The 13,693-nt window shown below is 40.5% G+C and overlaps 1 protein-coding gene across 2 annotated transcripts in view; it reads left to right on the plus strand.

The window, feature by feature from the left end:
- Positions 1–13,167, plus strand: part of LOC135972936 (pulmonary surfactant-associated protein D-like) — an 83,354-nt gene extending 70,187 nt beyond the window's left edge. The window contains exons 1-5 of one of the 2 annotated variants that reach the window (XM_065553635.1): positions 7,880–7,988; positions 8,958–9,165; positions 10,507–10,605; positions 11,474–11,557; positions 12,586–13,167. In XM_065553635.1, coding sequence (XP_065409707.1) covers positions 8,973–9,165; positions 10,507–10,605; positions 11,474–11,557; positions 12,586–12,971 — 762 coding nt within the window. In that variant the 5' untranslated portion in view covers positions 7,880–7,988; positions 8,958–8,972 and the 3' untranslated portion in view covers positions 12,972–13,167. Of the gene's footprint in view, positions 1–7,879; positions 7,989–8,957; positions 9,166–10,506; positions 10,606–11,473; positions 11,558–12,585 lie in introns of those variants that run through there. The other variant, XM_065553634.1, reaches the window with a different exon arrangement.
- The last annotated feature ends 526 nt before the right edge of the window (positions 13,168–13,693 follow it).

The following is a 13,693-nucleotide window of genomic DNA, read 5'->3' on the forward strand; positions in this document are numbered from 1 at the left end:
CATAACATATCTAATTATACCATAATTGTAGCCAGATACTGGTCCAAAGGCAAATCTCCAGTGACTTGTGGGGACAGGATTGGCCCTGTGTCTAAGCAGCAGTGAGAGACTAGACTAGACGGGGGTGAGATGGGACTGACAGGCAGTAGAATGCTGCACTTTCTGAAGGGCAGAAGCAATTGGTTTGCCCTTCCTGTGTCCTAGTGTCCTGGCTCTGTCCTAGTGTCCTGGCTGACATTTCCTCGTCAATCAGTCATGCTCAGACAGGCTACACAAGAACATTCTTGTTCAGTACGCAAAAGCTGTCACAGTTTCCTGCACAGTCACTGCACTTCTGGTATTTTGTGAAGTGCTTTAGGATACTTTGTACAGAACAAGGTCTGTAAGCACTGGTCAGCCAAAACAGTTTAACAAGACAACTGAATTCCTTTTGGACCTATTGCCTACGTGATAAAACTGTGTATCTCTTAAAATAAAAACAAACAAAATAAAATAAACCCCCCAAAGGGTTTACTTAAGTCCTGACAAATAGCTAGACTTACAGTGCAGACTGACTAACCACTCAGTTTTTTAGTAATGTTTGCATACAGTGTTGTATATTAACCAGATATATTTAAAAGGAACACAATGAACCCCATCCTTTGTTGCTACAAGAGACTCTAAAAGGCAATGCGCTATGCCAGAAGTTAATAGAGACCAAACTCATTACTCCCTAATACCATTTCAGCATACCCTGACATAGTCCAACAAATGCATATCGTTATTGCACATAACAGGAAATGAACTTAAATGATATGCAGAGCTCTGGTATTTATCTAATTGTGTTTGCACACTATATGCTTGTGTTTTGCTGACTGCCTAAGAGTACCATGTGCCAGGAGTTGAATTTTTGTATGAAATTATTGTGCAGTGATGGACTTGAGCCAGTGTCCTTGATCCAAATACGCCTGAACTTTGGGGTTCTTTAGAATTCAGTCCCAAATTTTGTTGACCCTGAACTTTGAAATCTGAACTGGAATCCATAACTGAATGTTGCATATGGCTCCTATCTGTATAAAGGGCTGAATCAGAACCCAACACTTTCAAACTATCTGTTGTTTGAAATCCAGATCTAGATCTGAATTTTGTGATGCATTAAGTAGGCCTAAATTAAAAGAAGTAAGAAAGTGATAGCATTATCTAAGTACCTATTGTAAATAGATACAGCTACAAAAATGTGAAATTAAAAACTGTATTTTTCCAAAGGGAAATGAAGAAATGACCTCAAAACTCTGCATTAGTTGTCTGCCCATTTCCAGGTATAGTTCAACATATTGCTCATGATCTATGAAGTTGTATATGGTCTGGGATTCAGTGTGTTGATAAATTGCTTGACTCCCTATTTTACCTACTTGTAGCTGTATGGACTGAACTCTCCTAGAGCAAGGACAGGTACGCTCAGTGGAGATCTAACTTTTCCAGGACTTGCTACTTCTTGAATCCCACCAGGGATTCAGGTGCAAAACCTACCTCTTTGCTGAGGTCTTTAGTTGTCCATTTGAACAATTGTAGGCGTGTACTATTGTCTTGTACATATGAAAGCCTATATTTAGTACATTTGTGTCAGTTTATCACGTGCCATGTACACCATTTTAAAATCTCTAAATACATTTAAATACTAAGGGTTAGATTCCCAAAAGGCTTTAGGCACCTAAATCTCAGAATCAGGATGTAGTGGGATTCACAAAACCCCTTCTCAGCTGCCTCCAAACCCTATAGGCATCTAAACTCACTTGGCACCTAAATATTTGCAATAGAAGTTCCCTACCATCTATGTTTCTGCCTCTGAGCACGCACAGTGCAGCCCATGCCCGGCATCTGGACACCTCTATATGAACCAGGGAAACATAGGCATCCCTCTGCCCACTCCCCTGTGGAACCCAATCCAGTAGGTGTGCTCTGACCTCTCCAACAGGATCAACCCACTGTAGGCAAGCTTACGTAGAAAGGAGTTGGGGAGAGGAGGATGTTCCTCATAACTAGGGCATTACCCAATTCACAGCCATGAAAAATGTGTCATGGACCATGAAATCTGATGTTTTGTGTACTTTAACCGTATAGTAAAATCCAATGCAGTTATATGTGCCATTACAGGTCCCAGATGTGATTATTAGCTTGTTTCAATAGAAAAAAGAAAGGTCAGGAACGTGACAGGATTTACTGATTAACACTTTACAGCAGCAAATAACACTCAGGGCTCAACTCCCTGGTTGGTAGAAATGAGCATCCAGGGCAGTTTTGTATTGTAGCGATCTCAATTGGTAGCCTACCATAAAACAAGTGGAATTATTTTAAAATGAATGTCCAAAGTAAATCAAAAACCTCTACAATCATAACTGCAGCGGGTCATGTGAAAGAATTTGAAAGCCAAGTTCTACATGCCAATGGTGGCAAACTGCTTTGTACAAGCTGCAATGTCTTGTTGGATCACCCACAGTGGGGAACAGTTCAGTGCCACTTAGACTTGGAAAGCCATAGAACAAGAAAAAGGGCAGAGGATAGAGCATTGCTGGGAAATGATTTCATCTCTTTTTAAGAAGATGACAGAGAGCTCTAAGACCCATCATTTAGCTACAATAGAACTTGTGGATACATTTGCAAGGGCTAATATACCACTTGATCACCCAAAGCTGCCTGAATTCATTCAATGGAATGTAACTACACTATAATTTCTTGAGTGATAATTGAGACCGTTTCAAAATATGGTGCAGACTTTGATAAAGTATCTGTTTTCGTAAGCAACAATGAAACTTACATGACAAAAATCTTTCAAATCTGTTCTCTAAGGTCTAATGCCAAATGCTGTCAATATTAGATGTAATGTATATATAATTTCTCTTGTCAGTGAGCTGTGGAGATGCGAGCTTGATAAAGTTGATAAACTGGTCGGTTACATTAAAATGATCTTTAAACACTGCCCTAGCCTCAAACTTCAATACAGGCAGAATATTGCAAATGTGACTGAAATGTCTGAAATAGGGAAACAAAAAATTGCACTTCTCCCAGAGTCACTACTCTTTGGAATTCCTGGTTTTGGGCTGTACAATACCATGCGGCTCACTGGAAGTACTACTCTGAGTTCGTCTCAGAAGAGCTCACACTGACACTGAACATGCAGATTTTAACAGACCTTTCAACCCTTCTAAATGATGCTCAGCTGAATGAGGAAGTTCAGTTCGTTGCCAAGAATGCCACAGGTCTGATGGACTTAATCACTTGGTTTGAATCTCGACATGTCACAATCCACCAAGCATACAACAAAGTAATGGGTGTACTGTTCTGGACTGACAGGCAAACGAAAATCCCTCTACCAATGCTGAGTTAAATGCCAGTGCTCAGCGGGTATTTTCTTGCATTGCAAAGAAGCTTAAACAATATTACTGCTACAGGGAAGAGTCAAGCAATACAGAAAAAATGGCTCGAAAGTTTCAACAACCTGGAGTGGGGTTCCTAAAGGCTGTGCATATTTTTGACCCTGCACAAATGCACATGCTGATGGTGAACTTGATCTTCAGTGGAAGCCAGAATCCCTCACCTTGCAAGGCTAGTTCGGCACTGTCTGACAATTCAAGTGAACTCCATGGTTGCAGAAAGAGCTGCGTCTAAACACGGATAGGTGTTCTCAGCTCAGAGACAGGGAATGAAGAAAGAGACAGTTTCAGGATGTTCCATACTCCCATTCAATTAGTGACATTTGAAACCAGAACTTTTTTTTCACCACTTTTGTTAACTTAAGGGCGTTACATGTTTATATTTTTCCATTTTAAATGCATATTCATGCTTTGTTACAACGCTGTGAAATGTAAGATTTAAATATTTTAAACCATGAAATTCAAGATTTTTTAAATACTACAATCGTGAAATTTACTAAAATGGTCTGTGAATTTAGTAGGGCCATGCTCATAACTTTTAGCCCAGTGGTTAGTGTATTCACCTGTGCTGTCGGAGATAATCAGTTCATGTCTTCCCTCCACTGGAAAAGGAAAAGGGATATGAAATGACATCTGCCACCTTCCAGTGAGTGTCTTTGCCACTGAGCCAGAGGATATTCTGATGGGGCAGGGGCTTTCTCCTGTTAAGGCTGTTCCACTGTGGATAAAGAATCACTGGGCCAGAAAGAGAAAGTATGAATGACACTATAGCCTGGTGGACAGAGCTCTCACTTTGGAGTGGGAGATCCAGGGTCCAGTCCTCCTGCTCCAGTGACTTTTTAAAATTCTTTATCCACAGTGGAACAGCTTCAACAGGAGAGACTGTGAGAGGGCCACATTGGAATATCCCATAGCTCACTGGTTAGAGCGCTGTCCTGAAAGGTGGCAGTTCCTAGTTCTAATCCCTTTTCCCACATCCCCGATGAGTACCCTAAACGCTGGGCTGAAAGCTGGGAAGTCTGCCGCCACCAGTTTCTTGCTAAAACGGCATAGGCACCTAATGCCAGGAAAGGTTTACAGCTGAAACATATTAAATACAATGAAAGAATGTACACACATGCTGATAAGCTTTCCAGAATTCATCCCAACTCTCACATGGGCTCAGGCAAGGGCAGTCTTTCAACACCCCACCTTAGGGGCTTCCTTGTGGTTATAAGTTCATCAGAGCTTCATCTTAGAACACGCACCTACTGTTATGAGTCTTCCAATCCTCCCCTAAGGACTGGGGCTCTCTGTGGACTAGGGTCCTGCCCATTTGCAGGATCATGAAGGAGGAACTAAACCCCAGGGAATTTATCCAAAAATCCTTTATTTGTCTGTTGGCCCCTGGAAAATTGAGTTTGAACTAGTATATCCATTTCTTCCCAGAAGATTGTCATTAAAGGGTTGATAATGGATGAAGTGTATTAGCCTCCCCCCACCCCCAGTTGAGGAGATACATAAAATGCCACAATAACATATACACAGTTACATGTTTAATACAATGAATCCCACAGGTGTCAACCCTAATTAAATAAGATTCAACTTAATTCAGTAAAGTTTATCTTAATTCCATAAGGTTTGTTCATCTTATCACAGATTATCACCAGTCTGTCACAATGATATTACTGTGTGAAATGTTTTCTAAAGATCTGCAGTCAAGATTTTTAACTTGACTTTAGGACTGGATTGTAGAGAAAGGCATCTAATAAGTGCCAGGAGATGGATGTCTGCATTACGGATGGGGGGCCCATATCACCTAGACTGTCCCTATATTAATCAAGAAATCAAAGAAATAATTTAATCTCTGCAAATTTAGATAAAATTGTAAGTGGGTTCCCAGTAGAAACTGACCTGAAGTCCCGTTCAAGAATGGTTTTGTAACACTGCTGGAAATGATGTTTTCAGCACCAGTTCAGGGATAACCATTGCTGACAAAAGTCATCAGCAAAGGATTGATTTCCCAGTGTACAGAGGGCCTTAAAGTATTTTGAGACTGGGTGTAACAGGATGATGTAGCCCATTGTGGTCCAGGGCCAGCCAACCCTAGTTACTAAACAGACACACCTGAACAAAGATCAAACTACTCCCCGAGAAGAGAGCAGGAAGCTGCAGAGATGGGGGGAAGAAGGCTCAGAAAGCAGAAGCCTGAGAAACTGTAGCTGGTGTGAGGAAGCTGCTGTAGGGAGCAAGACTGTCTCTTGCAGGGAAATATTGAACTGTGACCCAGCTTTAGGAAGGACGGTTGGGGACTTCCTACCTAATAGAAGAGGGACATTGAACAAGAGTTGAGGCCCGGCGGGCCAAACTCCTAGTCAGGGCCAGCTCTGGCTTTTTTGCCGCCCCAGGCAAAAAAGCCTCCCACCGCCCCCAGGCCCCGCGGGGAGCGCGGCAGGGGAGGGTGCCGAGCCCGGCCATGGCCCCGTTCTCCCCAGCCGGCCGGAGCGCTGGGGGGAGGGCGGACCCGCTCTCCCCAACCGGCCAGAGCAACGGGGAGAGGGCGGCGAGCCCAGCCGGGGCCCCGCTCTCCCCGGCTAGCCGGAGCGCCAGCGGTGAGCCCGGCCAGGGCCCCGCTCTCCCCGACCGGCCAGAGCGCCCTCCCGATCCTGGTGCCGCCCCAAGCACCTGCTTGGTCGGCTGGTGCCTGGAGCCGGCCCTGCTCCTAGTTGAAGAAAGAGAAAGAGCCATTGAATTGGGACAAAACTCCAGAAAGGAGGGCTGGGGACTCCCCACCTCAGAGGAGAAAGACACTGAACTGGGGTTGGGGCCTGAAGGGCGCATTATGTCAGGACTAAATAAATTGGACCCCAGAAAGGGAATGTTTTAATTGCCTTTGGACTATGTGTGCAGGGCCTATTTAAGAAGTCCCTTGAAGGGGAAAGTGAGGCAGACTCCTGTAGAGTGACCTCTGGCCAGGAGTGGGTACTTGGGTGGTGATCCGCTCAGTTACACTGGGCTGTCATCTTGACAACTGAAATAATGGACATTTTAAAAGAATTCAGATCATGACTGGCTCATTGAAACATACTGTAAAGTCCTTCTTCAGAAGAGGAGAGCTTTCATACAATTAATCCCAGATGAGAAGTCTCCCTCAGATCTGAGAGACTTGGCAGTTTTGACTAATTGAGCAGAGAGCTAATGGTAGTTTAAACAAAAAGTAAAGTAAACAGAAAACTTGCTTGAACTGGCATCTTCCCACAGAGAAAAGTGCTTGTGGGCAGGAAGTTGGCATGATTTTATTTCTTTAGAAGTATATAGTTGATTAATGTCATGGGCCAGATCTTCGCCTGCCATACATCGGCGTAACTCCATTCATTTCCCACAGGTGAGGATCTGGCCCATTCCCTCTGTTAATAATATTTTAGATTAAATAAACTGAATTACTAATTAACATCTAATTTACCTTTTTCTAATTTGTAACTCTCTCCATTTAGACAATGACAATGGATTTATTAGTTGTATTTTCATTTAATTATTTTCTCAGGAGCTTCACTTTCTGATTGTCACATCCCAGGTACAGTGGTGGTCTTTGTGATACAACACTGTATTTCCTTTATATGGAAATTAAGTTCTTGAAAACTTTTCTATTCTTATTCAGCCTTATAAATCATCCTCTTGCATATTACTTTTATTTATTTATGTTTTAAAATAATCTGGAGGTCTGTAATTATCCTTAATCTTCAGCTGGAACAGCACATGGACAAAAATAACAGAAAGAATGGCATGGAGCTCTTATTTCTTAGAACTCTGGCCTGATCTTTAGGCCTGTCTACACTAAGAAATTGACCACATGCTGACAATTGTTGTCAGCAATGAGTCCACATGAACCAGGCTGAAAGCATAAAAATGTTTTCTTCAGCATTATTGCAGAAAGCATTCTATCAAGTTTCAAGAACACTTCTCATAAAGGGAACTGGACAAATCCCACTTCAGCACACTAGCGCGTCAATCATTTCTCATGGTGGATGGGCCTTTTGAGTGAGTAAGACTCTTTTGGTCTCTTGCAATGGAGTTAGGACTCATAGAAAAACTGATGATGTCGTTTGCATGACTCTTTTCCCCCCTCCCTTTTACTGTCTGTTATTAATGTATTAGATAGTATAGGCAAACCTTTCCTTATCTTCACCCAGGAAAAAATGTGTAATTTAATGTTTGTTAAAATCCTACTGTAAACAAGGCAGTTAATATATGTTAGCTGGTACAGGTAAGCCCTAGTGGGGTCACCTGGCATCATTTCAACCAATACATACATTTTTTTCAAGTTTCACAAATGTTCTGGTTCAGTTCCTCCTTTGTATTTTGCCAATGGGAAAATATTTATTCTTTGTATCTATCCTTATGATCATGGTTTCAAGACCAATAAGACCATTTACTCTCCAGTGAAATTATGCTTACATAAACTATAACTCCTATTTACTGTAAATGAGCACGGCTGAGAAACCAGAGTTCATGTTACTTACTCTGTAGTATATAAATAGACAGTAAAATTCAGTAAATTATTCCTGTGAATGCTTTTTCTAGCAAAGCAGGAACTGCAGAGTAAGTGATTGGATGGTATCTTTGCTCTCTCTTTTAATTCTGTTTTTTAATTATAAAGTTGTGCATAGTTGGTAAACTTACAATAGAAATTTCCTTAAAATCTTTGATTTATGTGTATTAAAAGGTAGAACTCTGTTTATTTCTTCATCAGACAAGGTTTAATGTTACATTGTGTTATAGTTTATGTATTTTAATTTAAAAAAAAAATCAGTCATGATTTAATGTTCCTACTTTGTTCAGAGTACAACAAAATATGTTTTGTTTAACTTTTTTATGCTATTTATTTAGGAAGTATATGCAATTTTACAGGTAAGTTTGGGAGTTTAGTCCCTACATTATCTTCGAATTGAAAGCATGCAGCCGTATTACCAAGTGCAAGTCCTGGTATTCACTTCTACACCATCCCCAGTGCACTTGTGCAGGGCTGAAAAAAGTTCACTTTCTTAAAAGCAGTTGTTTACTAAAACATTAAGGATTATGTTTGCAGGCAACCTGATGGGACTTATCTGAAATTTTCTCCTTTTTTTATCAGAGTTGTAGGGTTTTTAGAGCAGGACAAATTCCAATAATTAGGGATACTTCATTAAGATCTGAGAAAAGAATAGTTAAGTGTTTTCATGAGCACTGAAGCTCTGATTTAAAAAAAATAACTACTACAAATGTTTTAGGAAGTAGACATTTAGCATTCCTTTATATAGCCAATGTGTAATATTGCAACATTAAGAGCTTATTTGCACTCAAAATACCTTTAGGGCAGTGGTGGGCAACCTGCGGCCCACAGGCCACATGCAGCCCATCAGGGTAATCCGCTGGCGAGCCTCCAGACCGTTTGTTTACATTTGCATGGCTACCCGCAGTTCCCAGTGGCTGTGGTTCACCGGTCCCAGCCAATGGGAGCTGTGGGAAGCGGCACAGGCTGCAGGTTGCCCACCACTGCTTTAGGATAATTCTTTTAATGATTTTTCACAGGCTAGGAATCAAACAATGCTGCTGCTTCCAATATTCAACACTTTTGTCTTCGTGTTAACTCTGGTGACAACTTCCAACTCAAATCCTGCTCAGGTTGTCCAAAAATGGGATCAGAATGCATGTACACTTGTTGTGTGCGGACCTGCTCAGAACGGACTACCAGGAAGTGATGGGAAAGATGGCCCTAAAGGGGAAAAGGGAGATCAAGGTATAGAAATATTGACTTACTGTTCACCTGTTGGTCAGATTGGTATTTAAAAAAAAAAGATAAAAAAGGAAGCATAATTCAAATCATGTAGCTAGATGGAACTTGAGCAAAAACATTTGTCAAGCATGAAAAATCTGGAGATCCTTAATATATTGCTAATTACTAAAATACTAGGATGAAACTAACAGTCAAATAAAAGCTAGGTTAGAAATTAAAACGGGATGCTTCTGAGATAGGTAATATTCTCTAGAGCCTTTTACCTCCAGGCCACCAGTTTTGAATCTGATCCAGATTGGCAGTGTCTGAAACTTGTTACCAGCCAATGACTGTCCTGTGGGTCTATGTGAAATGACTTGGATGTTTCAGTACATTTCTTGATGATTAAGAGATACACACACACACACACACACACATGTCATAAATAAGACTAATAGCACTTTTGGCAGTGTCAGCAGATGGCCAACACCGGGGTAATATACATTCTGGTATTGTCAAACCTCAAAATAAGTTGAATTGGCACTGAAGAGACAGACCCTGGAAGAGTTGTTTAGGTCTCACTGCTGCAAAGGATGAAGGGGCATTCAGCCTACTCTCTAGAAGTTACTATAAGAAGTTATTTATTTGTATTACAATATCACTTAGAGTCCCTAACAGAGATCTGAAAACGATCTTGTTGGGCAATCTACATAAAACATGGTAAGAGAAAATCTCTGCTCTGAAGATCTTCCAAACTCAATAGACGAGACAGAAAGAAAGATGGGAGTAGTATGTCCATTTTGCAGATGGGCAATAGAGGCATAAGGGATTATGGGCTAGGTTGTCAAAAGAGCATAGCTCCTATTAAGCACTATATTTTCAAAACAGGGCACTGAGTGCGGAGTTATTTTGACTATCCAGTTGCAAGTGTCTCAATGAGAGCGTTTATATTCTTTTGAAAATCTGATCCCAACTGTGGATTCTGAGCACCTGAAAATCTGGTTCCAAAGTCTGTTGAAAATATGGCTTTATCTGTACATGCTCAGAAACATTTTAAGAATTCCAGCTCCACTCACATACTAATATTTCCATTTAGAAGTGAATCCAAACCAAACTTCTGAACACATTTCAGATGTTTGAATTTGATATTCTAATAATAGCAGTGGAGTCAAGCTATAAAGTTTGGACCTGGATCAGGATCTGAACTTTTCCCAAAATTCATTATGGTCTTTTTGTTGATCTCATCATCATCCATCTGTAATTATGACAGTAATCACAAACTCTTATAACACCTACAGATTCAATTGTTTACTTGCTTTATTTTTGACTCTTCCTTTTCCCTGAATAAACACATTGGATTGCAAGGATTAAGAGGGATACCAGGTCTTCCAGGAAAGGATGGATCCCCTGGACCAAAAGGAGACATAGGGGCAGAAGGACCAAAGGGAGACTGTGGAGGCAGAGGTAAGCAGTGCACTTCTTTTGAGGGAGGGCAAAGAAGAAGCCTAATAGCACATACACAGAAACTATTATGGACTTTTTAATGGTTTTCATTTCATAAATGTTCCAGTTGGGCTTTGCTCCTTCTGTCAAAGTGGGGAAGAAATACACAGAGATGGGCACTGAGGAAACCAGACAGTCTTGTTTGCAATGGAAAGAAGTGAGCGAGGCTTGAAGGGTTAGGCTGATGAACTCAAACGTCTATGAGTAGCATCCTACAGGAGACAGACACCACAGTGATGGGTACCTGGTCCCTGGGTTCGTGGGATGAAGGATGTGCTGCTGGAAGACAAGGAAGAAGTCCTACAAAGGTTCACCAGGGTTCACCAGCAGCTGTACAAATGATCTCGGTTCTTGTTCATGAAATTTTCACGCATAGGCTGAGATTGGCAAACATCATGGTAGTTGTACCTACTGCAAAGGTCAAGTGGACTTCTAGTGAATGCACATATTCTTCACAATTCTCCTCAGAACATTGCTAATTGACTTTATTCTAATTTCCATATTTTATTTTCATAATTATGTTGTCTTCTGCTTCTAATATTTAGCATTTACAATTGAATTGAAAAGCTAGCATTGCTGCAGATGCTATTAAGAATTGCACTCAGTGGGTAGTTTCCTTTTACTTTCAGTGGAGTTGTGGCCTCAACACCTCAGTTTTAAACTTGTTGTATCTTCTTGAGGAACCAAGAAATCAAAAACAGTATCTTTGGTGTTACACTTGTGATTCATTACTAGTTCTGGAGGTGATTTTTCTAGCTTTAAGCTTTTAGAAAACCTTCCATATTTTAATGTGACACAATAAGAACAATACTATTATTTTATTCTTCAGAATGTGAGCTTTTAAAAACTGAAATAAGGGATTTGCAAGAACAACTGAAGACCCTGAAAGCTACTGTCAGCAAAATCCAAAAAGGTAAGACAAATGAAGTGCTGTTCATTCCAGTCACTGAGAGATGGGCCCAAACGGAGTAATTTGGATGCAGATCTAGATCCCCACTTCTTCAGAGTTAAAAATGATTCATATGTGGTGTCTGATCTGGGCTTCTTGCTATTTGTTCATACTCCAAACTTCTATGTACTTGTTGGATGTTTTAGTAAAGTAACTCAGTTCTACAAGTATAGGTCTAAATCTCTCACATGTATTGGTAGCCTTGGCAGATCTCCACTTTGATGTAAATAGGAAAGTCCATCTGAGAATAGCTGTGGGATCAAGTGCTAAAAAAAAATCCTATCCGAAGTATACTTAAGATGAAATAGTGTGGCTTGGGTAGGGTCCACTTTGTGTCTGAAATGTTATTTGATTTGTCCTGTGACCAAAAAGAATAGTGGGAGACAACCACTCTCTGACATCAACAGCACATGTGGCCTCATTCTGCCCCTTGATTTCCCATTTACTTCCTCTGGAACAAGAACAGGACCTTGATTCTTATCTGTGTTAATGGAATGATGAGAGGACTTCTCACTGTGTCATATCAAGGACAATGGGCCTGGCCTCATAAAAAGTATTGCAGTAATGTTCCCAAACACTATACCGTACAATAGTGACATGGCAATATTTTAGGCTAACAAAATAGTATTAAACTCTGGTATTGTGTACAATTCCAACTCTGCTCTCTAGGCCAATAAAAACTTCCTCAGCTATGCCTTCATTGCTAACTAAAATAACAATAATAAAGTATAAACCTCAACCTAAGATTTTTCCTGGTGGTTATAGGGTCTTCCTGAGACCTTTCGCCTCTGTTTTCTCTACACCAGTAAAATATTCTTCCCCTTTTAAACTTCTGGGTTGGTGTGCATAAGTCTCAGTTGGTCTGACAGAATGAATCAAAAAAAATAACTGCCTCTTGCTTCAGCGTCCAAGAACTTGTTACTCTAATCTAAAGAATAGTGTGTGGGGAAAAAATGTAATTTAGATGTACTGTACTTCTGTGTTTTTTCTAGCTTGGATTTTCATAAATGGCAATAGTGCCGGTGAAAAAATATTCGAAACCAATGGCTCTGAAGGTGACTTTGAGACCTCAAAAGCCACATGTTCCCAAGCTGGTGGCCTGATTGCTTCTCCAAGGAATTCTGCAGAGAACAGTGCCATACAACAAATAGTAGTTCGTCATAACAAGGCAGCATATATTGGAATAAACGATATACAAACAGAAGGTTCATTTAAGTATCTAAATGGTGAAGCAATAGGATACTCAAACTGGGCTCCAGGAGAACCAAATAATGTTGGTGGAATTGAAAACTGTGTAGAAGTATATCCAGATGGCAGATGGAATGACAAATCCTGTAATGAAAAACGGTTAATAATCTGTGAATTTTCATCTCCCTGACTTTGTGGTTTTCATTAAAATCAGTTAGTGCAAGTTGGCTTGCAGCTTTAATAATTATATAACCTTATTGATTTACAATAGCCTCACATTTTGCATACCATGCGGCATCAGTGATGTAAAGGTATAGATATACTGAATCTTGCTGAAATTTCTATTATGATAAATTGAATTGCAATAAAGTCATCATTCAACTTTCAACTGTGTTCGGAGCTGGTTAAAACAGGAGATACTACAAGTGTTGGGAGAAATTGATACCTACACAGTTTCAGACTTGAACAAAGGTGACTATCATGAGGAACTGACAGAGAATACAGATCAGGGTTGTCTCTTATGTAAGAGGCCAAAAGATGACCATTCTGCTCCACATAGTTCCAGCAGAGAATGCATTAGCTTTATGAATATATACTTGTCTTAAAGTGAAGTGTAAGAATGGAAATGCTGGATTTCCATTGATTTCTGTTTAAAGCCATTTACAGGTCTACAGTCTGCTTATTTACAGCTGTGTTCTCAGGTTATTAAAATGGGGGGAATTCTAGAAGCTTGTGGGTCATGTGTCCCTTGATAGCCCACTGGAGTTTGGGCACATTGTGGATTTAAGTCCCATTATTCAGCACTCACAAATGCCAAGGCACTTTACAGACAGACAAAATCCCTGCCCCAAAGATTCTAAAATCTAAATAGAGACAAGACAAAAGACAAAATTGGAGAAGGAGATAAGGGAA

Source organism: Chrysemys picta, chromosome 7 (assembly GCF_011386835.1).
Source record: "Chrysemys picta bellii isolate R12L10 chromosome 7, ASM1138683v2, whole genome shotgun sequence".
Lineage (NCBI taxonomy): Eukaryota > Metazoa > Chordata > Testudines > Emydidae > Chrysemys > Chrysemys picta.